General features: G+C 48.0%; 1 protein-coding gene across 5 annotated transcripts; it reads left to right on the forward strand.

The window, feature by feature from the left end:
• The first annotated feature begins 2015 nt into the window (after positions 1–2015).
• LOC142557416 (uncharacterized) lies at positions 2016–22224 on the forward strand. 5 transcript variants are annotated; one of them, XM_075669244.1, is made up of 5 exons: positions 2016–2424; positions 14463–16090; positions 18290–18435; positions 19959–19996; positions 20746–20802. In XM_075669244.1, exons 2-5 carry the CDS (start codon positions 14526–14528, stop codon positions 20779–20781), a joined length of 1785 nt encoding a protein of 594 aa, XP_075525359.1. In that variant the 5' UTR covers positions 2016–2424; positions 14463–14525; the 3' UTR covers positions 20782–20802. The 5 variants fall into 5 exon arrangements, with proteins under 5 accessions (XP_075525359.1, XP_075525355.1, XP_075525357.1 ...); XM_075669240.1 differs by lacking the exon at positions 20746–20802 and adding an exon at positions 21537–22224 and having other exon boundaries at positions 2018–2424; XM_075669242.1 differs by lacking the exon at positions 20746–20802 and adding an exon at positions 21537–22224 and having other exon boundaries at positions 2018–2403.
• Positions 22225–25709: the final 3485 nt, after the last annotated feature.

The raw sequence follows: 25709 nt of genomic DNA on the forward strand, positions 1-25709 counted from the left end.
TCGCTGGGTTAATTCCGACGGTTTATTAAACTCTTTCTCAATTATTGCTCACGTCTTTGCGTTTCTTAATGAAGTTACGCACACGTTTGGCTTGGGTTTATTACATTGTTTATTTGAAATTCCACACATTGGGGGCTTCGCACGATCATTATCATGGAGGGGTGCAATGAGCGGTTCATTGTGTTAATCCAGCGGGTTCATGAAAGTCTTTCTGAATTACGTGACGCATTTGTGTTTCGTAATGCGTTAACCATGGTGCTCATGGCTCGGTTATGCACTGCAGTTACCAAGTGACACACCGGGGCCGCACATTTCATTTAATTAAATACAGGGACACATTTTCGAACCTATTGCGAAATCGGAGAGAGACACTGCTGCTCGGGCGCTCTGCTGCGAGTAAGAAACGACATCACTGTCGGCGTAGCCAATGGCGGGCCACAACTTTGCTGCGAGATAATTATGTCATCATGATATTGTCTTAACCCCGTCCCCCTCTGTGTCCCTTCCCTGTGAGAATACGTAGATGATTGTATGAGTTTTAATTGCGTAAGCATTTCTATCCCTACCCAACGAGAAATTTGTCCATCCGTCACTTGACGTAAGACGAATGCAGTGGGTCATACCCCCCTGAACAATAGAGAGTTTTAGTTAAGGGGACGCAAGTGGCTTGCGTACGGAAGAACTAGGGGCCACGGTACTGCGCATGCGCAGACCCAGACGTAAGAGTCTGCGCATGCGCAGTACCGTGGCCCCTAGTTCTTGCGTACGCAAGCCGCTTGCGTCCCCTAATCTAAAGCTCTCTAATGGCTCATACCTCCGCAGTAGGGTTCCTGTGGTCGGACCACGAGAAGAAAATTCGGAATGCATTTGCCCGTAGGCGTTTTCGAGTCCACGCCACCCCGAGGAAGCTTCGCCATGAGAGCCAGAGGTGTTACCCCTACTCCACACCAGTGCTGGTGTTATCGGCGAGACGAAGGAGGACCCAGTTCGCGCGGCGCGCCTAGCCGCGCGAAGTGACGTCATGACGTCACGGGAGACGGGAGCTCGATGCACCTGTGGCGTGGCGCGCCTAGCGGTTCGTGACGTCACGGGTTCGTCACTTGTATATGATATGACGCGCGCGTTGGCTTGTCTCCATTGGGTGCTGTAAAACGGATACAGGGGAATCTAGCTCGGCGACGCCTGAGAAACCACGTGGTCGACCCCGAAAGTACGCCTCGGAAGACCGGCACAGCGCAAAGTGGCTCGGTGTGCAAAGCGGCAAGAGGACGCCGATCTCCGTAGACACACTGGGGGACTACATTAGGAAACAGAAAGTGAATCATAATAGTTTCCTAATGTAGTCCCCCAATGTGTTCCCTTTAGTGCTTTCGCAGTAGCCCCCGGAAGTATTGCGGGCTGCCTTTTTTTTTTTTTTTTTTACAAAGCGGGCAGATAACAGCGCCAAGTGTTCAAATTGAACGACCCGGACCATAAAACGTGATTCCGCGGCCAAATTTTTGCAACCTCAAAGCATAGGTAAGCAAGAAATAATTTTAAATCGAAGCTTTCTTGCCTCTTCATGCCGCTTTGAGGGAGCTGGCTACTTCTGTCTTGCAGATTATACAGCAGCTTGGGCCGAGCACGAGCACACCAGGCACGTGGAGACCCCCCTCCCAAGCTTCCACTTTACCTTCGAAATATCTGCATACCAGGGCACCCGCCAAAAAAAAAAAAAAAAAGAAACGCGACGTGCGACAGCACTCGTCTGCTCTTACCACCTTCTCCCGATCGAGTACGTGCCCTGAAAGCAAATTCCTGGCGACGTCAATGAGCCGGTTATACAGACCACTGCATAATCGCAGTCTGCTGTTTTAAAGACGAACGGGTCCCATAAACGCGCTACGGGGGCGCTGCAGGAAAGCAAGCTTGATGTGTTCCGCGCCATAATTGCGTTCTGTGCCCATGTTACGTACAAACGTAGCGCCACGACGCAAACGACGCCAGCGACCGTTACACGTAGCGCCATCTGCACACAATTAGAAAGCACACTGAATACGCTAAGTGGCCTCCGAGATTGGCTCGTTGCGCCAGCGCCATCTCGGAGGCAACGAGGCCTCGCGTCAGCGGGTGCATAGAGTTACTGTACTTACCTCCATGAGCGGGTGGGTCCACGCGCGAGGAACGGCTCCTTGACGCTTCGATAATATTAACGCCGTGCGAAACGAACACCGCGAGCTTGCTGTTTGATGTGTAGTCAATCGGTGCAGTTCGATCGCTGCTGAACCTTGTCGCGTTTGGTGCTCGAAGAAATGAAGTGTTTGGTGTCTTGCAGTAGTCCACCGTAGTTACACCCCACGCGCAGGAAGCCCGCGTGCGGAAACGAAACTTTGCCGCCGCCAACTACGACGAGACGAGGCCGAGGTAAGCAAGAGGACCGGTGCGGTGAGTGCAGTTTGGTCTTTTATCTCAGAGGTACGGAGAAAAGAAAGCTGGAGGCATTAAGAGAAAGCTTTAGCTCGGGTGCTCCTATCTAAATACATGTAAAAGGAGAATTTGTTTTTCTCGGCAACCACTGCACCAAATTTGGCGATGTTTGTTGCATTTAAAAGAAAAAACTTGAAATCTAGTGACTGTTGGTTTCCAATTTTCGATTTAGCTCCTCAATTTGTTATTAAAAATTGGCAAAAATCGAAAGTTTTCAAAAGACGAAACTATCAAGTTTACAACTCTGTAACTCAGAAACAAAAAACGATAATACAATTCTGTGAGTTCTGTCTAATAGTACATCTAAAGCGGACAAAATTGATATGCTATACATGAATCTCAAAAAATTTAGTAATATGGAAATACAGCTTTTTCAAAACCTTTGTAAACAACGCAACAAATTCACGTAACAAATAAAGTGACATACCGAATTTGTCCGCTTTCAGTAGTCTAATGGATGCCGTTTACAGAACTGCGATATCTGTTTTTGATGCAGAGTTACGAATTTGTAAACTTCGTACTTCTATTATTTTCGAACTTTTGAAAATTCTTTTAACAATATTCAGGACTTAAATCGAAATTCCGCTTCCAACAGTGACTAGAATTTAACTTTCTCTCTCAAATGGAACAAATTTCATTCAAATCGCTCCAGGGGTTATATCAGAAAAACGTTTTTGCGTTTTACATGTACTTGGAACAGGCCGCGTCGGAGTTGGGTCCGAGCTAAAGCTTCCTCTTAAGTGCACGCAGTGCGCTTGGTACCGTGTCGGGAACAAAAAACGGTGGACAGTGGCATTCAGCCCCCCAAGTTGTGCAAATCGTAAAAACTAACCATTGTCCAGTGGCATGTTAGACTAAAAAGCAGACGTTATACGGGTTGGACTTCGATAACGTCTCAGTCACGCTATGAAAGCGCGACGTTCTACATGCGTGGCGTCAAGCTAACGGTCAGTATATCTATGTTCACTGCTATATGGTATTTGGTGATCAAACCGCGTCTCCAGGAAGGCAGGTAATGGCGTGCTCTGCCCGACGGAACGGAGTGGTGAAAGCATTACATGAGGGGAAGCGTTGACTTGTTTTGCAGAAGCTCGTAGGAATAACAAGACAATAAAAGTAATAATAAGCCAAACAGAAGCGTAGCAATGAAGCTTGAGTAGTGTGATGCACAACTATTGACAAAGAGTTTTGTTCGATTGCGACAATTATTATGCAGTTCTAGCGCAAGGTCATTCTGCACAATTGTAATTTGTTTGACAGCATTATAAACATTAAAGGTAGGGCATACAGCAATTTACGCGGCATTCGAGACACGTACACGGTACACGTTCGCAAGTATTTCGTATATGTATTACGTTTTAATACGCGAAAATGTATGTTTTACCATGTCCTCGAATTTCCAGGGAGTCTGTACATGTGACAATATTGTCTTGGAGTGTTCTATACGGCTAAAAGCTTCGCGTAGTCAGTCGTTGCCGGCGGCACGCAACGTATTTCTTTTTTATATGGCCTCGAGCTCCACCACTGGAAAAGCTGGCGCCACCGTCGGCGTGACGTGCTAGGAGGGATCACGTGGACATAGCGGCCGCGTCGGCTGCTTCGGGCGCGCCGAAGCCACGGAGGCCGAAGCGAGCTGAAAACGAGTTTAAATTCCCTCGTACGCTGCGGTTTTCATTTAGTGGCGAAATTTTCCCGCTTCGAGTGTCTCCTTTACAACGCTTGAAAGTACTACAATAGGTAGTGGCTGCCTTTGAAGGCGCGCGACATGGTAGGCTACTGCTCGGTGCCGCAGGGCCGGACGCACGTAACGGAGGCCGGTGTCAGCCTTATTCACACGTAGCCGCAGGACAAGAAGCTGTGTGAAGCTTGGCTCGCGGAACATAAAACCGGCAAACAGTCATCGGCTACAACTCGGGTATGCAGCAAGCACAGACGCGAGGAAGATTTCTGCTACGGCGCCCGGTCTGCGATGTTCTGAAAACGCGCACTGAGACGCTCGCCCGAGTCCGCTGCCCGACTAATGTCATGACGGTTTGGTCTATGAACTTGTCGATGCTATAGATACTGGCAAGTTCACTGGAGTGGAAAGGGAGCGGTAAGAAACCCATCAAAAAAAAGAAGCGTGGCATATGGTCATGTTTGTGTTGTGAATTAATGCACTGGATTACAAAAAAAGGAGCAGCGGGAAATTGCACGCTGAGAACACCGATAAACATACAGTGCGACGCAACTCGAGAAATAGTATTGAACGGTCAAAGAATTTAGAAGAAAAAAAAAGATTGAATCGTCGCGACGGCACATCGAAAGCGTCGAAGTCTCTACAAAGAAATTATTTTTGAACAGCTCTGATAGCGCCAACGCAACAATAGTTGCTTGTATACTGTCAAATGCTCATATTCTGCGGCCTAAAGCTCATGGCACGGTGCGAAAACGCGCGCGCGGAGAAAGCGATACAGTGCGCGGACAAGCATGCAGACGCGCAGTCGGTCGCTGCGAATCTGCGCGATCGCTGCATTGAGGCTTCATTCTATTACGCTCCATTTAGTTATACAAACACTATAAGAACACATTTCACATAGTTTGCTCTCAGCGTTTACCTACCTTTCACGCAAGAAGCCGGTTCGGGAGACTCCACCGCGGCGAACGTGCGCAGTGGCGTTCACTGTACGTATTCGGTAAAGAGATAGCGGCTGTAAACGATTGTGTGCTTTCAGTTTGCCCAAGATTATTATTTAGACAGTAAGAAACTTCTCTCGTTTCGAAAGTACTTACAGAAATGTCCGGGAGAGCTCGCGCGCGGCGTCTTCAGGGAGCGCTGACAGCAAAACCTATGAGGAGCGCGCCACGTGATCCCTCATACTACGCCAGCGAGGCGCTTCCGATAGAGGGCGACTCCGCAACTCCTCGCCGCCAATAAACGTCTGCGTCGACCGGTTTGAGCCACTGTCAAGATCCACTCATATGCAGAGATGTTTGAAATACCTGTAGGAATGCGGAAAGGTGACCGGGGTCTGTTCAAGCAGTACACTATTATAATATTGCGTGATTACTGCACACAGTGGCGATCGGAGATCGTTGTTCGAAACGCGCGTTGAGCATGCCTTCAGTTTCGCCTCACGCGCAATTGGGCCTAGGCCGCGTCGGCCTCTGGAGCGCGCCCCTGGATTACTATAGGGCGTTTTAGGGCTCCGCTGCACAGTCCCCATCAAGTCACGTGCCGTATTCGAGCATGCTCGCGCGGCGCGGCTGCCGCTTGCAGGTGCCAAGTGTTGAAGATATTAGCAATCCAAAGGTCACAGTGGTTTGCTTGAATGCAACTTGATTTATTAAGGGAACAGAAAAAAGAAAGGAAGAATGCTCACAGGGAGCAACGCAGGCGCTCAAGTTTGCCGCACGGGAACTCGCACAATAGCGCCCGTCGAACACGCACACGGTCTCTCGCGCTCACACTCGCACACCTTCGTCGTCGCACGATCCAATGCGCACTTCCGAACAAAGTCCCGCCATATGATCGCCTAGAGATGTCGGCCAGGGGGCTCCCGGACGTCTAGGAGCCCAACCACATTCAAATAGATTCAATAAAGTTTTATCCATCCATCCATCCATCCATATGATCCCACCGCCACTTGACGCGTCTCGGCCGCAGATGGCGGTGTACGAGGTCGGGGGCGCTTGCTAGCAGCTTGTGAAGTAGCCAACAAAAGCTACTAAAGCTATGCCATTATTATTATTTTTATGCATCGCAGCGCTGTCACGTGTCGGTGACAGGCACCACGCTAACCGAACGTAATTGAAAAGTGTGAATGGAATTAACTCGTCTCGAGTTACACATCAAGAGTGAATCGGTCCGGTTAACCAGACACCGCCGCTCCATGTGAACGGCACCTCCTAGGCGCATGCTTTAACCGGATGCTCAAGCAATAGGAGCCTGCCCTGGCGGATGACGCAAACGTCCGGCGATCCCATTACGAGCACTGAAAACGCAGTCGTCGGTGTTTTCAGGGCTATTGACTAAGCAAGGCCCACGATGCGGTACGGAAATCGTAAGCGCCCGTTCACTGTTTCAAAAAAGGTTTAGTCACTTACTGAGTACCATGCTGGTATAGTTGATTCGGGTTCAGTGGCGCAAAAACGTTATAAGGCCATGCTGCGCTAGCCACGAGACATTGCAAAGTCAAATGTGACGGCAGCAAAAGCTGTGTTACTTTATAGCCTATGCAAACAACCGGTTTAATCTAAAAAGTTGAACAAGTTAGTGAATGGCACCAGCGGATCATCTCCCGTTATTGAGGCCGGGTGTAAAGCTATATACGTGCAAGTTATGTAGGTTGTTCAAAAGTTTTCGTCTCTGTGTTTCAATATGTGGACACGTCATAACAACGTGCACGACTGTATGAGGGCTCATGGCACTTCACGCAAGTTGGCGAGTTTTCTTTTTCTGAACCAGTAAAAAAGTGTGTGTCAGATTTGTGCGCCCAATTCGAAGTCGGCATACGACTACCTCATGGAACTGTTCCTGGTGACAGCACAAGTTCCACTTGCCAAGCAGGGGTTTAGTTACGTGTAACTTGTTATTTATGCAAGAGTCCCATTCTTGTTGCCATTTTGACTCCAGTGCCTTACGAATTGCTGGGATACTGTCTTTGTATGGAAGTGTTGTGTGAGTTATACCTTTGTGCACTGCCATGGACGCACATTTATCTGCTGTTTCGTTCCCTGGTATCCCAACATGGCTTGGGACCTATAGCATAATCGTATGGTATGGTATTCTGTATTTGTTATAAACCACCGTGTTTAAGATATCGCCAAGCAGGGGTCCACACTCGCAGTTTAAATTTAAAGCTTAGAATGCACCTAACCAGTCTGTATAAATGATAGCTTTCTTCTGCTTGTCGGGGATAACCTTCTTTCGTTTTTTTCTTCTTTTCTATGCCGTCCATATCGCTTTGGTGGTAAAAACTTTGGCGGTAAAGACAGGGGCAAAATGATGTATCCGAATAATAATCTCCCAATTTTCCGTTATGGTTCTGACACTCACGCAGTCTTGTGTTTTAGAACCATCTGTGTAAGATTCTGTGTGATTTTTGTATTTGTGTCCTCAAAAGCGCGGAACTCTTGCATTATGTGTTCTTGTGGGATGTTTTTTTTTTTTCCTTTTAAGAAGAGGCCACTCGGATCGAAAAATTCTGTTTTAGGAAATTTCTATTCGATGTTGCAGTTTAACCTTTTAACCTTTTGCACTTCAACTGCATTAACTTCTTCAACTTTTAACTTCTTCAACTGCATTCTCAGTTTCGAAGAAAATGTTATCTAAGGGCTCTTTAATAGGCGTCATCTCATTAAAGTCGTAAACTGAGCAAGTTGTTATGAATTCACCGTTCTGTTCGTGCAATGCTCCCAAAGACGAGAACAAGACGAAGAAAAGCAGAGGACATGCGCTGTCCGGTGCGATGAAAAGATTGTTGCGAGACAGCGCACGCCAGCACTTTTTCTTCGCTTCGTCCCCGCCTTTGGGAGCACCGCGCGAACCGAAAGAAGAAAGCGTTGTATCTCGTGTGCAGACGTTGGCAGAAAAAGAGATTATCTTATTTTTGACTTCTCGAACGACTACGTCATCTATGGCCTGCTGCGGCGCAACCCTGCTCGCGCCGGGCACACGCACGAAACCCGCGCGTTCTCGCTATAGACGTGGGACGCTGCGGCCACGGCGAACACAGCACCGGCAAGCCTTTGACCCTTGCGGCTTCACAGTGAGGTGGCGATAAGTGTACACGCTCGCTTGAATATATGCTCGATAAAAGCCATTTCGCTAGAAAAACGAAACAAAGAACGCCTGCATAGGCGCGCCGACAGATATCACATATCGATCGTCGACTCTTGACGCTATCCGCAAATGCATTCTGTTGGTCGGCTATGTGCGACTGTGTACGTACATCTCAATTGGAACAGCGAACACACAAGCGAGGACGGCTTCTGGTGCGTGCTGGCAAAGGGTACGCGGAACAGGTGAGCAACGCCGAGTGGATTGCATGATCAAATACCACCGAATTTATCAATATACCGCGACACAATTGCAGCAGCCTGTGCGTCACGGCACTGCTGCACGAAAGCGAGTGTTGGTGTTACCATCGTTTCCGAGTTTTGTAATTACGCGCATCTTCGTCTTCCACGACGACTGCGAGTAATCGACCACGTCTGTAGCGCCAGCAGACGACCTGGGAGGGATCGCCTGTGCGAAGCAAGTACAGTCGCAGAGAGAGTGAAACGAAGAGGGAAAGGTAGGGAGGTTAACCAAGGACGTGCCCGGTTGGCTACCCTACACTTGGGGAGGGGGAAATGGGAAGAACAGATAAGGAGAGAAAATAAAAATACTAGTCAGTCATTCACAGTTAGTCGCAGAGGAGTGTCCACTGTCACAAGCGTTCATACGGTCCAGTGTCCTTCAAGAAACGCAGAAGGGCTTTTGTGGCCTTTTGCATGCAAGAACGCGTAAGCCATGGTCCAAGGATCTTTTCTTCTGAGGGCGCTCTATGGTCTAGCAGGTCGAGTTTCGCTTGTAAAGTACGTCGTTGAGTGTCGAAGGATGGGAAGCGACACGGAAGGTGCTCTAGGGTCTCATCGCACCCGCACAAATTGCACGCCGCACTGTTGGCGATTCCTGTCGGGAATGAATAGGAATTTGTAAATGCGACGCCCAACCACATGCGACACAGTAAAGTTGTTTCGCGACGGGAGAGGCCAGGTGGCAGGTGAAGTCGCAAGCTAGGGTCGAGAGAATGCAAGCGCGAGTTGGTGATACCCGGTGAATTCCATCGTAGAAGTGTGATGTGGCGAGCAAGTGATTGAAGTTGTCGCGCAGCATCAGTTCTTGAAAGTGGTATAGGAACCCATCACAGGCTTTATGACCGTGAAGATGGTAGCGCGTGCCGTTCGGTACAGGCAGATCTGCACTCTGGCGAGCGGCTGGCGCGCTCCTTCAGTTTGCGTAGGCTTAGCGGACGCACTCGCTAATCTCGCTCGCGCGTCGTCTGTTGTCGTTACTACCGCATGGATGGTGTCTGGCATAGAGCTTCCTGCAAAACTTACCAGCGGCCGGGAGCATTGTCGCTAGTGTCTGTGGAAGCTGCACACACGGCAGCTCAGCCAGCATGGCAATGATGGTCAGTATGCATTTACTTGCTTAAACTTCGTCCTTCCAGCTGGCTTCGAATGGCTTTCTTACCTCGCAAGCTGATCATTTCTTTAACGAGATATTGCGTTATAGATACAACAGTGGGCAATGATTATGGATGTGCGCCAAGCCTCATCGCATTCTGTGTTTACAAAAAATGGAATTCAGGCCAATACAGAAAGATGAATCGTATAGTAAGCAAAAAGGTGCGTTCGATTGACTTGACACTTCATGAAGTGGGCTCGGGCAGTGGTGCACTTCACCGTTCGTTTCAGCGCTGCAAGCGTGGCACCTCTGCGCGACGCCGTTCCTTTCAAGAAGTGCAGGAAAAGTTCAGGCCCATGTTCCTGAACTTTTTGGACCGCTGTGACTGTTAGTCCAGACGTCAGGCAGCGACGAAAGGACCCCCTTCGATTCGCCCGCACCACTCTGAGCCAGTTCACGCACGGCGGTGCGCGAGAATTTCGGAAATGGTGCAGCTCGATTTCTCTGGTGCAGGTACACAACTCGACACTCGAAACTAATGCCTAGATGCAGCCTTGATGCAGCCGTTTTGGCCGACTAATGTGCATCCGTTGCGTAAGTTTGACGGTTTCGAACTGCAGGTATGATCGGCGTCTGAGGCGTAAGCGCCACACTTGCGTAGACGCACGTAAGCGGGGTTTTTAACGGTGCTCGCGCACATGTGCAGCCAATGCCATCGGTGCAGCTGAGTCGCAGGCAATCTCGTCACCACGTGATCAAACGTGGCGAACTTCACGTTATCGATCGCCTGGAAAAGGGTGTATAATCGCACCTTGTACGAGGTTTTTACTGCATTTTTAGTCCCTTTAAGCAGCTTGGCTAACTTAGTTGGGACACACAGTATACTGTTGTGAAGCCAGATCCGCTACAATATAGACTTTTGGCGTGTCCGCTATTCCGGCAAACGGGGGTAGTTTGGGCGGATTACCGGATGGTAGGGGGCGTAATTAACGTGAGCGGCCGCAGCGGTGCAGCCACCTGGTGGCGTAGAGCTCAACCAGACAAACGCAGAGCTAAAATTGCAGTAACCTACTATATTCTGCTTCGGTGCTGGTGCAAATTTTCGGCAGCGGCGTAATTGTGAATACGATTACGCCGCTGTAGAAAATTTACACCAGGAGCTAAGAAGAATACAGTAATTTGATCTGTGTTTATGTGGTTGAGATTTGCCCCACCAGCTAGCGCCACCAATCTGGCCGCTCACGTTCCACCGCTAATCCGGCAAACCGCCCGCGCTTGCCGGAATACCGGACGCACTAAAATTAGTGCTTTTAAACGGCAACGATTACGTGAAGCGTATCTTCAAGGTTATTTTTATTGCTTGGGTACCTATGCCCACTCATGTACTCCGCTGTTTTTTGTTCTTGTGCTCCTCTGAGCCCCCACCCTTTTTTTTTTTCTCTAGCTCCCATTGTTCATTTACTATTTATTGTTGCGGCGCCCCCCTTACTTAGTGCCCCATGCCGGGCCTGCAAGGTGTTTCTGAATAAATAAAATTAAATAATAAACACTCGCCATGGTAGCTTAATGGCTACATGGCGCTGCGCTGGTTAGCTCAAGGTCGCGGGTTTTACCCCAGCTGCCGTGGCCGCAGCTCGTGTACTTACATTTAGCTGCACATTAAAAAAACCCAAGGCGATCAAAATTAGCCCGGAGTCTTCCCACTATGGAGTGCCTCTTAATTAGATCACGGTTTTGGCTCGTAAAGCCCCATAGTTTAATAATAAAAATAATTGCTTTAATTATTCGCTTGTGTTTGCACTGTTGTCTTTCACGATAATTTACTCTCATCTCTACTATTTGCTCTTATCTCTACGCATGCGACACTCTGGCAAGGCAGGTGGGGTTCCCCAAGCCCAGAAAGTTTGGGAACCGCCTGCTCTACACAATGATACGCAAATATATAAGACGCAGGTATAGTAGCGGGTTACAAAGAAATAAGCAATAACAGTGCATGTTTTCCTTATATGTGGTTTCTCAAGCGACCTTCTACGCTGACCGAAATGAAAGATGTTGAAAGATGTTTCACGTCAAACCAAAGACAAAAAAAGGCGCTTGCTGCGCTCGGAAAATGAGCCACAAATACGATCTGCCATTCAGACATTGAACACTGTGCGCGCTTTGCGTTTGTACAGCGTGCTATATAGTTCCTAGCGCCCGCACTGTAATTCCGTTTTCGTTTTTCTTGGCTGCGATATGCAATTATTTAGACTATGTGATTTCTTTTTTTTTTTTTTTGTACGGTCCACTTTTGACAGATGTTCCTTGAATTTTCGTTCGTTATGCTCATGTCAAAGCGAATACGCGCAACAGGAATCGCAAGTCGAGCACCGTGGAAAAACCAATTAAAACAATTTACATATGCCGCTACGGCGCGCACTACGCGTGCTTTACATGCGTAGTGTGAAACTGGCAATTTCTGGTCCTGTCGATTGTTTTCGCTGTTAGCGTTGTGCATCTACGTATATCTTGATTGATCCTGTAGATGACCGGTTACTTGTGTTTAGATTCGTACTGCCACTGTGTTGGCATATGAACGATGTCGCAATGTATTTTTTCATGTAAACCCCTACCTGCTTCGTCAACTTGGCCGCAGTATGTTCTAAACAAAACAAAAAAATACAAGCCTTTCCGTTCAAGAGCGGCCATATGACTTGCAGCACCCTTGTTCGTGGTTGAAGGGGCTCCAGGGCTGCGCAGCGGCTCTGACATGCAAAATAGCGGTTTAATAAATACGACTAATTGAAGCTGTGTTTGTGTCTGGAACTTACCCTGTGTCTGCGCAGGCGCACAGTTTTGGAGCCCCTTTGACCACGGGCGCCGGTGTTTCAGGTCACATTACGCGTGACTGTATACTATGTTGCTGTACTTGGCGAGGTTTACTGTACATTCGACGGCGCGAGAACAGACGCCGCAAAGTTGGCGTACGCAGCGAAATAGTGTACACCCGCATTCACTATTAAAAGGGTGTAGCTTATTTTAGGGTAGTGGCGCTCGTTCGTGTTACCGTTAAAAGAATGTACGGACATTTCTCACTCACGATATCATCGAGAGGCCGACGAACATCGATCGTTGGTTTTAGTCAGCCGCTGTATGTGTATACTGCCGCGCAGTAGTGAAGGTGAAGAAAGCAGCAAAACTCTGAATGGCGAAACTAGTGTTTTATTGGGCGAACCTGGTGCCCTCAAAATACAGGCTACACTCAAAGCACAACGGTAGTGGCGAACACAGTCGGCAATCGCCGAAAATCTGATCAGCGGGTCAAGCGCGTTGGCTTTTGTATATCAGTCATCGAAGGTTCCAGAGCAATCGCTGGTGCCCGCGTGTCTCCCAGAAAGTTTTACACCATTCGCGTCGCGCGATGAAATCAGATTACGCAAGGTTCGGTGACAACAGACAGCGGATAGAACAATCGATAACTCTCGAGAAACTTCCGATCCATGCAGGCGCGTCCTGCGCTGTGCGATAACATTTGTTAGGCGGTGAAACGTGGTCACCCGATAAACAAGTACACGTGTCAATACGATGTGCAAGTTCGGTCGGAATGAAATGTGAAGTTCGCCGTCTGTTTTCGCTACTATATAATGTCATTTATTCGATTGTACTTCTGGGGCCCTGTAACGCCTAATTATTCCAATCTGTTTTTATTCCAATCTCCTGACGTCAAATTTACGTAACCGCCGACGCAAGCACCGGGCTGTAAACCCGCAGCGTTGTTCGAAAAGCCCTATCAAACGCGCTTCTAGTTTATAGGATGTCACTTTCTTTCTCTTTCAAAGCGAATAGCATTGCCTACATTCAGTAGTTTTTCTTGTCTAATTGGCTGAGAAGAGGCGAGGAGCACGCGCGCACAAGTGGAGAGAGTTTCGATGGGGTCCAGCTATAGCACAGTGAAAGTAAATACCCGGATGAGGAGGGTGGTGCCAGCGTCTGCGATTGGTCCGCTTCCCCTTACTTAGCTTGCCGCGGCTGGTCAAAAATCGCGGCGGCGTGCAACGAAAGGTTGAAAATGCCGCTAAAGCGGATCCACAGCAAAGAAGACTTGACAGAGCGATGTCTTGTACGTGCCCAAAAGGTCCGCAACGCTATACTACCTTGCAAAATATTTTATTATACGCAAATCCATGCATGCTCCCCGACAGCATCGAGTAGTCAGTGCCACAGCAATCGGCGGGGCAGTCACCGGCTATTAAAAAAAATCAGTTTTGTTCGTCATATTTAATGCGTCTAACGCTTCAGGTTCAACGAGTACACGACACTTTCGCGCTGTGAGTTTTCGCGGTTTGTGACGTCGTGTGACAGACAGGTGAAGTGGGCACAGCCCAAAAACTTTTAACCAATAGCAAATGGTCAGACGACGCTATTTTTTCTTTCGTTCGGTCTAATCATGCATAATTAGTGTACACACATCATATCAGATGGGGCGTTTATGCTGTTTTGGTGACGTCACGTGGCAGACAGGCACAGGGGGAAGGTTTGAAAATTTTTGGACCCATCGTGACAGGCTTATATTGCAAAATTGGAATAGAAAAGTTTGGAATAACTTTACGTTATACCGCCCCTGGTTGCTTAATGACACCTACTCCGTTGCTCCTTATACAATTGTATAGGCGCGTTTGCTGCGTCCGCTTGTTCTTATCCTCCTGAAGCGTTATAAATCTGCGATAAGAGTGTTCGGGGTATTTAAGCCAATATCTTTCTCCTTAACTGCCAGGAACCGGTCAAAGTTGCCAGACGCTTGCCTCGTCGGCACCTTTTCAAAACTTTGATGCTAACCTCGGGCGCTCGTTTACCTCCCCAGGACCCGACGGCGACAAACGTCAACACCGAGATCCCTTAACAAAGACGCAAGAATTGAAATACGATGGCTACCAGCAAGGCGAACGGTGCGACGAACAACTATCAGAATGTCAAAGGCCGTGTCTACAGCACGTTCCGCATCTACGGCTTCATAGACGTGGATCTTTCTCTAAATGACCGTGTCTACTTTAATTGCGACTCGTTTGAAGACGGTCGGTACGCCGACCTGCTCGCCTCGGGGCTAAAGGCAGGCGACCGCGTCATCGTGGACTTCGCCCAGAGGCCCGGCACTGACCGCTACCGCGCGTTGAGCGTTCGGCGCGAGGGCTACGTTCCTCAGCGGCAAGAGACAGCCGAGCTTCCATCGTACTTAAACAACGAAGAAGGCGTCATATGCGTGCTCAGGGAGTCGCACGCCTACGTGAGGGTCCCCAGGTTCCGCGGTGTCTCGGCGAGCTTTCAGAAAAGTGACCTCGAAGCTTACATGGGGCGGCGCGTCGTCACATTGACGGACGTGCTCAAGCTAGGCCTCAAGCTTCGCTTCGACGCAATGCGCAACCCGGACGAGCGGTCGAAGACCAAGTGGATCGTCGAGAAACTGCGTTTCGTCGATGGCGTGTCGTCTGCTACTGCTGGGGGTGCGGTCACTCCACGCGACTCCAAACCCAACGGGTCAGCTGAAGGAAGGCTCGTCGGACGCCGCGGTCGCGTTCTAGAAGTCTCCTCAGACCACGCCATGGTCAGGTACGGCGCGCATCCTTCGAACATTGCCTACATGCACGCAAGTGTGGTCGAGAAGTCCCTCAGAGTCGACATCGAAGACCTGCGGGATGTTCTGGAGGAAGGCAGCAGGGTGCGCTTCGACGCCGACGCCAACGGCTTCCAATATGGCCGCGGAAAGTGGCACGTGACGTACGTGGAACTTCTCGACGACTCGAGCTCGTGCGCGAGTGTTTCCTCGGTGCCGTCGTCTACCGTCAGCCTCGAGGCGCACGCAATGTCTCGGCTGTTCGCGCACGGACTATCGGGCACGGGCGACGCCGACGAGCTGTACGAGTTGCCCCTGGAACCACGATCTCGCCTAGGCTCGGGTGAGGAGGAGGAGGATCGTTGTGACGTCACAAGCGTCCGCACCGACGTCACGGATACCCGCAGCAGACGAAACGTCGCCGACGAATGCAGGCGATCGCCGTACCTTGTCGACGACCGCGACTTTCCCGCGCTACCGTCCCACGAGATTGAGGAAAAAACGCCTGAGGAAAAAACGCCGTCTGTTTCCATCTACGAGAACGTCTCGGCCGTTGTTGCAAGCGTCACGGCGAGCACGGCGACCTGCTACGTCGAGCAGTCGGGCTCGACGAGGACGGTGCGGTTCGGAGCTCGCTGCTTTTACAGAAACGGCGAGCCCGCTTCAGGTAACCTCTGGCAGACGCTCGGCAAAGGCGACGCGGTGACGCTGGACTTCATGGTGGGAACAAGGAACGAAGGCGGCGACATCGTTCACTGCAACCTCGCCTGGCAGGGAAGAAAGCCTCTCCGGGTGCCTCGGATGAGCGCCGAGGAGATGCTGGACAGACTGGGCGGCAGTGAACAGCTTACGAGCGAGGATGAACTATTTCTGCACGAAACGTGAGTTGCGTATTCCGCGCAGGACCGCTTGGCTCTCTTCTTTCTTTCTTTTTTTTCCTTTAGTGCGAAGCGTTATTGGCGAGTCCAGCCCAGCTTTCTGTAACGACTATCTGGCCGTTCTCGTGAGCCGATCCCGAAGGTAGTGCAGTACAAAAACGTAGGCTGTTCCCGCGGGTATATGTGGAGTATGAAAGTGTGGGCCGATCTCGAAGGTATACAGTGCAGTCTGAATATTTGGGCCGTTACCTTTTGTGTAGGTGTCGCTCTTCAGCAATAAATAGCAGTCAGCAGTATTGAACAGTGGTCGTTATACAAACTGAAAAAATATATAATTAAAAATTAAATTGTGGGGTTTTACCTGCCAAGACCACGTTCTGATTTTGAGACGCCGTTGAGGGGGACTCAAGAAATTTGGACCACCTGGGATTCTCGAACGTGCACAGGCCTATAAATCTAAGTACTCGGGTGTTCTCGCATTTTGCCCCCTTCGGAATGCCGCGGCCGTGGCCGGGATTCGATCCCGCGACCTCGTGCCGAGCAGCCCAACACCATCGCCCCTAATAAGCAACCACGGCGAATTCCGAAAAAATATAGTCAAAGAGGAAGAAACTATAGCAGTGTGCATGGAAAAGTAAAAAAAAAAAATGTCAGTGGCGTAATGGAGAGAACAACTGTACTATCACACATCGTAATTGTCTAACATTTAGTACCTCAAGTAAAAGGAACGTCTGTGTGGTTGACTGCATAGATCCTTTGACAATAATTCACAGAAACCTGAAGGGTTATGTTCTTTTACTCTTGTATTAAGCAGTTTATACCACAGTGGTAAGTGGAAGGAATGATTGCTTAAAAGAATTAGTCGAAACATGCGTTCGTTATGGCGAAGAATCTACCGCACAACACATTTCCGTCGTCAGCTAAGGAGCGACGAAAATTAAAGGCGCTGAACGCAAACCCGCTGTTTCCTTCCACATTGGTACCGAGTGTATAAATTGAAACGCAAACAGGAAAAGAAATTGCGGGACAAAGTACAAGTATAACGTACTAATAAGATGCTATGCAATGATACACGTATTGCGGGTGCAAATATATCTTGTTCCTGCTACGAAGTCGATAAGTTATCAATGCACGCGTGTGGCTTTGTGCAGTCACGTGGTGCGATTGCGCTTGTTCTTACGTTTGGCTTGGTGGCCGTAAATAGATAACCGCCACAGAATAAAGCGTTCATTGTTCTGGTAGCATTCGATCCGTGTCGTTGCTTCGGCCGCTGCGATCACAGCCCAGCGACCATACAGCGCTTTCCTAATTAGTTACCCGCGCCACAGCCGGTGTGGGAGGCTTCACTTCTTCGCCTCGTCTGTGTTCCGCCAAAGGACACAGACGACATATAAAGGAGAAAGGTGCAAAGAAGCTGTCCGCATGACTGCGTACACCCGAGCGATTGCACAATGCGATTGCAATGTCAGCATTACCGGGACTGCAGTGCCGTCTGGATCGGTTCGCTTTACAAACCACAGTAAAGACCCCTGCGAAGACGTTGTACATGTCTTGCACTGGTGTCAGGATCGGCCCACCAAGTCAGCGCCTTTTGATTACTCATCACTCACCGTGATCGGGCCAGCTTCATTGTACTGTGCCCAGGATCGGCCGGAGATGGCGTAATCTCTCGCCGCTGCCATATCTTCACTATCAAGCGCTGATGTACAGTCATCGTCAGCACGAAAGGGAACAGCGATTTCTTTTTTTTTAAACGACGATAACTCGTGATGCACGGGCTTAAATCTAGGAACTTGATAAATAAACTTGATAAGTTTACCTGTTGAACATTTAGACTAACTGAACAGTTTTATGGAGGGAATGTATGTTTAGCCCCCTGCGGGCATTCGAAAAAAAGTTGGGTGCTCCCTTACGTATTTATGATGGCTGTACATGTTTCAGTAAACGTTTCACGAGCTGTCACGCTTTTCCGGTGCAACCATACTGTGGTTCCCTTAAGCCTCTCCGCTTTTAGCGAAATTTTGATTTTAACGAAGTACGAGCAGTTCCTGTCCCGATGACTTCTTCATGACGAGGGTTTACGGTAGTCGGGTGCAAGCGAACGCTGAAACCTGTACAACGCGCTTTTCTTTTTTTTTTTCGTTATTGACTTGTTTGCGTTCGAGTTTATGCGACACACGTTCGTGTCGACTTCTGCCACAGGATCGATGACGACGAACTGAGTGCACTGCTGGGTGAACCCCCCGCGTCTGACAGCGACCAGCGAGGCGGTGCGAGCGAGGCCACTGAAGAGGATTCCAACACGAAGGCCAATCTCCTCGCCGAAGCTGCAGTGAACGGCGTGCAAGGTAAGAACGTAATGCACGAACGCAATGTCTTCGCTCTGTGTTTATGTGCGGGGCGACGAAATGGCTGCGAAAATGACCCGCATAGCGAAGAAACGATGCAGTCCCGTTTCTATGGGGGGGTCTGTGCGGTGCGCGACCTCGTAACAACGAAGTGGCCCGTGTAACGAATGGTGATTTCGGAGGCCCCGAGCACATTGTTTTAAAGGTGTTCGTCTGTATATACATATCTATATTTGTACAGGGTGTCCCAGCTAACTTTATCCAGAGTTTTAAAAAATATGGAAGTGCCACGCAGCTGGACTGAACAAGGGTAATGTCGTTTGCCGTCGCTTGGAGATACTCAATTTTTCTTTCCCTCCCACCTAATTGGATAATTAGTCTCAATTAATTAGCCAACTTGTCACATATATTATAATTGGATGAAAAGATGAGAAAATTGTAGAGCGACATGAAAAACTTCCGATACAGCTTTGTGTTGCTCAATACGTGCTACATAAACGTGTTTCTCCGAGCGTGAAAGGAGCTCGCAAAGGTTCGAAAAAATTGCCGCGCGACTGGTCGCTCGAGGCACTTTTCGTGTATTCGCGGGCTTCTTAAATTTCACGCTCGGAAAAACACTTTAATGTATAGCACATATTGAGGAACAGAAAGCTGTATCGGGAGTTTTTCATGTCGCTCTACAATTTTCTCATTGACACTTCATGTAATCATAATGTTTGAGAAGTTGCTTAATTGATGAAGGCTAATTATCTAATTAGGCGGAATGAAAGAAAATAGTGTCTCCAAGCGACGGCAAAAAAGCATTACCTTTGTTCTGTCCAGCTGCGTGGTATTCGCATATCTTTAAACTCTGGCTAAAGTTAGCTGGTACACCCTGTATGTGTGAAAGACCATTCTTGCGTACAGTACAGGCCCTAAGCGCTTGGCTGGTGTCAATTTCGAGCTTTTGCTGTAAGCGCATATTTTGAATAAAGGAAATTCCAGAAATAGCTAGACCAATTTGCCCATACTTGAAGGTGCATAAAAACGCATAGAATGGCTAATAATTGGCTATTTCAGTTGTTGGTGTGAGGCGCCTCTTTATTCTTCCGATAAAAGTTTGTTTTGCTCTCTGATTAAGAAACCGAATTTTTTTTTTAGTGCTATTTATGAGTTACAGTTTAGTGCCTTTCGACAAAGTTCACGTGGTGCTTACGCCGGAGAAAAAAAAAATCTTCGCGAGAAATATTTCGTTAAATGACCTCATGTTTTATATTGAAGGACTTCCAATTTTTCTTTGCAATAAATCGCGAGTGCTCGAGCGCAAAAAGTTGCGAATGTGGCATGGATGACCCTATGTATGACTGCCTTCCAAACCTGACATTTCGAACTCTCCAGTGCCCTCGTTTTGTGCTTATCAATTACGAATAAATGCAGCTTCTTTTTCTCTTTTCCTTATTTAGGAAAACCTGCGGTCCGTGCACTTTTGTTCCCGAGTGCGTGTACCTTATCTCACATTTACGTACATCCGTGTCTTCTCGCAGGGGTGGCCTGCGGCGGCGGCATACGATACGTGCTTACGGTACGTATATTACCTTTTGCGTGACTTCGCCCGTACATGTGATAACAAAATTCTGAAAAAAAAAACCAAATTATAAAGCTTCCAGACTCCAGTGACTTTAGATTTCCTTGAAGTACTACCGACACACGTTTTCTAAGTTGCAGAAACTATGCCACACCTTTTTCGCACGGGAAAAAAAATGACACTTAGCAAGTGTGAAGATTTGGAAACGCCAGATATATCTTAATTTCCAACTAAACTTAGTTTCGAAATTCCGGAGCTGGTATCAACGACATCATCGTGAATTCAAAAGACGCACAGCAAAATTCACTGACGTCATGTGGCAATAATGCTATAGCTGCAAAGGTGTTGCTCATTAAAAAAAAAAAAAAAATCGGCAAGAGTGCCGCTCGCGTTTCTTCTTACTGAGCTCGCGTGCTGCAGCCACAGCCACCAGCATCCTATTTTTTTTCCCCAATGCCAGTCCAGTGACGCCAAGCCCGGAGTTCACTGAGACGGCGCCACTTTCCCAGTATACTCTGTCACAGTTTATGGTGGCATTGTTAAGGTCACGTCAACCATCTTTCATCGCACGTCATGCTGAAGACTCCGAGCTCCAGAAGCGCCCAGCTAAAGTTGGCCATGCTCTATCAACAAGATTAAAATGACTGGGAATGTGGAACCACTGCAGTGGACCGCTGGCTCGTGCATTGCGGAGCGACTTCGCAAGCATTAAAAAAAATAATAATAATTAGGAGGCTATGCCGCAGGTGACCACAGGAACGGAGCGTGCCGGTGTATCATGAAGTCACGGCGCATGCGCATCGTAGGTACCGTAACTTGTCTACACCTAACTTAATGCATGTGAAAGTGCGGTATAGATATGTTTTCTCTCTCTCTCTTTCACTCCCCATTCCCCTCCCCACGTGTAGGGTAGCAAACTGGTGAACCTCCCTGCCTTTCCTTCCCTTCTCTCTCTCTATAGGAACGAGTGGTATATTATTTACTGCGCTTAGACGAATTATAGAATTTCCTCTGGTGTTTATTAAAGGCTTTAATATTTCATTTAATGCAACCAAATAACGCGTCGGAAGCGTTGTAGCAGTACATCCTTCAGCTCAATTACCGCGAGCAGGAGTTGCGAGCCCTGCCAATCCTGGACTTCTTTACTAAACATTTCTAGCAGTTTAACTATTTTAAAAGAGCAAACGTTAAGCGTCTTGGAAAGAATATGCATTAAGCTGGGAAAATCAAGGTAACCTATAACTATCCGGAAATCACTAGCACAGCGGTCACCACATGGTAGCAAAGTTACACAAACTGTGTACAGGAGGGTTCCTTTCGCTTTAGGTACACATGCAAACGAAAAGGGAGGAGATTTAATAGACAATTATTTTCGAATATCGGGTTACAGTGTAGCCTTCAGTCAAAATACAACAGGGAAACCCCGCGAATATCAATGGGCGCCGGGTGCGCTTGCATGTGGTGGTGTCGGCAGAATGCTTGCACGATCTGAAATCGGCCTCTGTTTTCGTGTTTTTTTTTCTTCTTTTTTTCTCAGGAGATGCAAGTACCTGCCTTCGCAAGGTTGATCCTTCAGCAACTGGCAACAGCGAGCCACCAATCTAAAAGTCGAGTCAGTCTCCGGCACGCCAGCACCCAGACGGAATTAGAATAGACCCTGCATCGGCGTGGCTTTGGATTTTATTATCAGGTTTTCATCGCGAACGCTGGTTTTCTTCAAACATTCCAATCAGCGCGCGACGGGCCTGTTTTGCGATCTGTATACGGGACCGTTCTGCGATAAGTAAATGTATACTTTCGGGGGGAAAAGCTTATAGAGCGCGGTAAAAATTTGGTTGTTTGCCGACACAGCCGTCAAATGTGGAATCGTGACAGGGCATCGCATTGGTCGCGCATGAACGCGTGGAATATGTATAGCACTCGATTTTGGTGGGAATATGTCAAGGCTGAAAAAAAAAAAAAACGCGTATTCTGCGATTTTCACGATTTCACTCGCGACTGTACCACAGTGTTTTAGCGACGGACACAGAAAGGACGGACATGGACCAATCTGTGTCGAACAAGCTAGCCCAAGAGTATCTTCTGAACTTCTGGCTAACGATGCCTCCACACAGTCTTTGAGGGGACAATTACGAGCACCTGAGTCAGTTGAGACCAATCAAACATTCTTCCAAAACTCAGTTTTCGTTCATTTGACAGAAAAGAAGGTTGATTATCGGAACAAATGACCGCAGTTTTTTCAATCTTGCGCTGAAACCTGAGCACGTCAGGTGGCATGTTGCCAACTGTTTTTCTCGTACAGGGTTGGAAGTGCTGCGCCAACGTGCGCCAAAACACTACAGTAGGACACAACTTTAAAAAGAAACAGCAGTTGGCAACGAAGGCACACAGACCGCGCGGAATCGTTACTCCGCCAGCCAATCACACAAGCAAACAAAATCGTCGTCACGCGACCATTTCGAAATGGCGTCGTACTTGATACCTCCGGAGCGTCTGCTGTTCTTGAAGAGTCTTTCCACCGGCGGAAGCGATGAGGTGTGCAATAGACACGGACAAAGTGTATGGAGTCTATGAGTTTTTCATTTTTCAAAAGTCGGCGGCACAGTTCATTCCACTGCTGACCCCGTTTTACTCGTGAAACTTCACTGCCAATTGAAGTGAAACATGACAATAAATAGTTGCGCCGAATAGTGCTTTTATTTGAGTTCAGTGAAGTTAAGGGAAAATGAGACATCCACCTAATCATAGCAATTGCTGCAAATAAAGCCCCTCCATACACGTTTCCGCCGACCAGGTTAACCCTTTGTGGGACAGTGGGACACATACGTCCCACATAGTGCTCCACTCTAAAGGGCTCGTACGAAGCAGAAGGAAACCGGAATCATTCTTGTGATGTGCTACCACCTATTGAGAGGTTTCAGTACTTCTTTTAAATATAGTTTCAGCAGCCTCCACTAGATGAGGCAGTGAGTCCAGAACTTGAAACTTCGTTCTTTTTTTCTGATGCATTGGAAGTTTTCGACTATATGCGATCCGGCAGAAAAGAAAATCAACATGCCTGGTAAGTAATTCCTTTTTTCTGCATTCAGAGAAACAACCCTGGATTAAAATCAGCTCTTGTTTCTGAGATTTGAGCTTACATATAATGAGATAAATGCAAATTTTCAATACCATGCTGAAAAAAGTTGCACATTTTGCTAAGCCTAATGGCAGAATTTTGAGCGGTAATTTTCGAATTATTTGATCTAGAACTTGTCGTTGCTTTCTAATGCAGGCAAGCGATTTCTATCACAAGAAGAAGCTCTCGAGCTCTATTTTAGCATATCGGACGATCCGGACTCCAATGATTCGGATGGGGAAAGCACAGACGAGAATGTCATTCCCGAGCTTGCGCCTCATTGTACAGATGAGGATGCCAGTGCAGATGAAATGGCTGCGTCAACGAGCAGACAGGCAACACGCAAGGCAACCTATACAAAAAAGAAAACAAAGAGGCGGAAAAGATCGCTAGACCTGTGCGACAACATCGTGGAAAATGAGGAAGAAACGCCGGGCACATGGGGTTGTGACGAGCCAGACCATGTTCTGCAAGTCCCAAAAACATGGGATCCTGAGATGTCACAAAAGTTGCCATCCAAACCGATTGAAGCTTTTTCACTCTACTTCGACGACGAAGTAATGCAGCTCCTTGTAGAGGAAACAAACCGCTTTGCAGAACAGAAAAACCGGCGAAAATGGAAAACGATCACGTTAGATGAGCTTCGGGCTTTCTTCGGCATTCTGATTCTCATGAGTGTAAACCCGAGACATCAGCTGTACCTTTACTGGAGCAGCGATAACTTTTTCAATGCACCAGAAATCTCAAAAGTCATGTCGTTCAAGCGATTCCAATCCATCATGAATTGCCTGCATTTGAGTGACAACACGAAAGAAAAAAAAAGAGGCGAAGATGGATATGACCGGCTGGCAAGAGTACGCCCTCTCATCGATGCTCTGAACAAACGTTTTCAGAAAGAGTACACGCCATCGGCTCATCAAGCTATAGATGAGAGTATGATCCTATTCAAAGGAAGATCGTCTCTGAAGCAATACATGCCAATGAAGCCCATCAAACGCGGCTACAAGGTGTGGTGCCGGGCCGATTCAGAAACCGGCTACCTGATTGCGTTTCAGGTGTATGAAGGAAAAAATGCGAAGCGTCCTGCCAACCAAGCACTTGGAGAGTACGTCGTATTGTCTCTGGTAGAAGGCGTTGAGCCTGGCACGCAACTCTACTTTGACAATTTCTTCACTTCCACTCGCCTCATGGAGGACCTTGCACAGAAAGGAATTCTTGCTGTTGGTACAGTCCGGACAAACAGGAAGGATCTGCCTGATGAATTGAAAATGGACAACAAACTCCAGAAAGGAGAATATATCTGGCGATCAAAAGGAAGCATTGTTGCATATCAGTGGCGTGACACAAAAAATGTGCATGCTTTATCGAATTTTCACCACCCAAAGGACACAGAAGAAGTTGTCCGCAAGCTTGCAAATGGGTCTTCGGTTTCCGTCCAGTGTCCAAAGGCTATATCCGACTACAACACTTGGATGGGAGGAGTCGACAAATTCGACCAAAAGCGCAATGCATACCGAGCTGACAGGAGGTCCAAAAAGTCCTGGTACAGAATATTTTATTTCTTGCTCGATGCAGCCATCGTCAACGCGTTCATTCAAGTAAATGCTGTGAATCCAATGACCTACTTATGGTTTCGATTGGTTCTTGGACGGGAACTCATCAATGGCCAGACATTCAGAACCACCGGCAGCAGGAAGCCGTTCAGAATGAACAAGGAGGGTAGAAAAAATGGCCACAAAATGGTTGGCGTATCGGATGAAGTTCGGTTCATGGGAAGAGAGCACAACCCTGTGAAAGTGGAAAATAGGCGCAGATGCCGTTGGTGTTCCACGAGGGGGAAAGAAGTGCGAACAAGTTTCTTGTGCAAGGCATGCTCAGTCCCGCTTTGTGTGACCTGTTTTGGACCATTCCATGAAGTGGTTAGTCAGAACTAACCTAGTGTGGCACCCGTGTAGGTCAATGGGATAAATACGTCCCACATTTCATTTTCCCATTTAGTGTCAATGGGACAAATGCGTCCCACATTTTTTTCTTTAACTATACATAATAAAACTGTGAAATTTGTTTAGAATCATTTCTGTACACCTCATTTTCAAGTGTAATAAAAAATTTTTTATAATTCTTGCAAAAAATATATGTTGTCCCACAAAGGGTTAAGTACCGCCAACCTGCTCTCCTCCACGCCCCTCTCCCACTCACCCCCTTAGCTTCCGGCGTCAAGCGGAACTTACGTAGCTGCAGCTTCCCGTTCCGAGTGGAAGTGACACTGTTTTTTAGCGTTGTTTACTTTCGCGCCGCTGGAGAGGCTTTAATTGCACGAGCTGCGGTTGAAACTGCGAATGCGATTCCATCCAAGAACCACCGCCTACTGTAACCAGCGATCTGCTCGTGTTCGCTGCTTCGCGTCAACCTGCGACGGGTTGTGGCACAAGCGACAACGTACAGTGGAATGTAGTGCCTGGGCGCTTGGAGACCACTGCCGTTTTTCGTGCATTTGGACAACAGCGACCGTGAACTACTACTTCAGCGGAATACAACAGCTTGTCCCCTTTGCGTTCTTCTTATGGTGACTGCCACAGCTCTGCTAAGCAC

This window comes from Dermacentor variabilis, chromosome 9 (assembly GCF_050947875.1).
Source record: "Dermacentor variabilis isolate Ectoservices chromosome 9, ASM5094787v1, whole genome shotgun sequence".
Lineage (NCBI taxonomy): Eukaryota > Metazoa > Arthropoda > Arachnida > Ixodida > Ixodidae > Dermacentor > Dermacentor variabilis.

What these genes read in the sequence shown, in the direction of transcription:
- LOC142557416 (XM_075669240.1), top strand. Translation starts at nt 14,526, where the DNA reads ATGGCTACCAGCAAGGCGAACGGTGCGACGAACAACTATCAGAATGTC. An exon ending in TGCAGTGAACGGCGTGCAAG is followed by an intron (nt 18,436 to 19,958) that starts GTAAGAACGTAA and finishes GTCTTCTCGCAG; the next exon opens with GGGTGGCCTGCGGCGGCGGC. An exon ending in GCATACGATACGTGCTTACG is followed by an intron (nt 19,997 to 21,536) that starts GTACGTATATTA and finishes TTTTTTTCTCAG; the next exon opens with GAGATGCAAGTACCTGCCTT.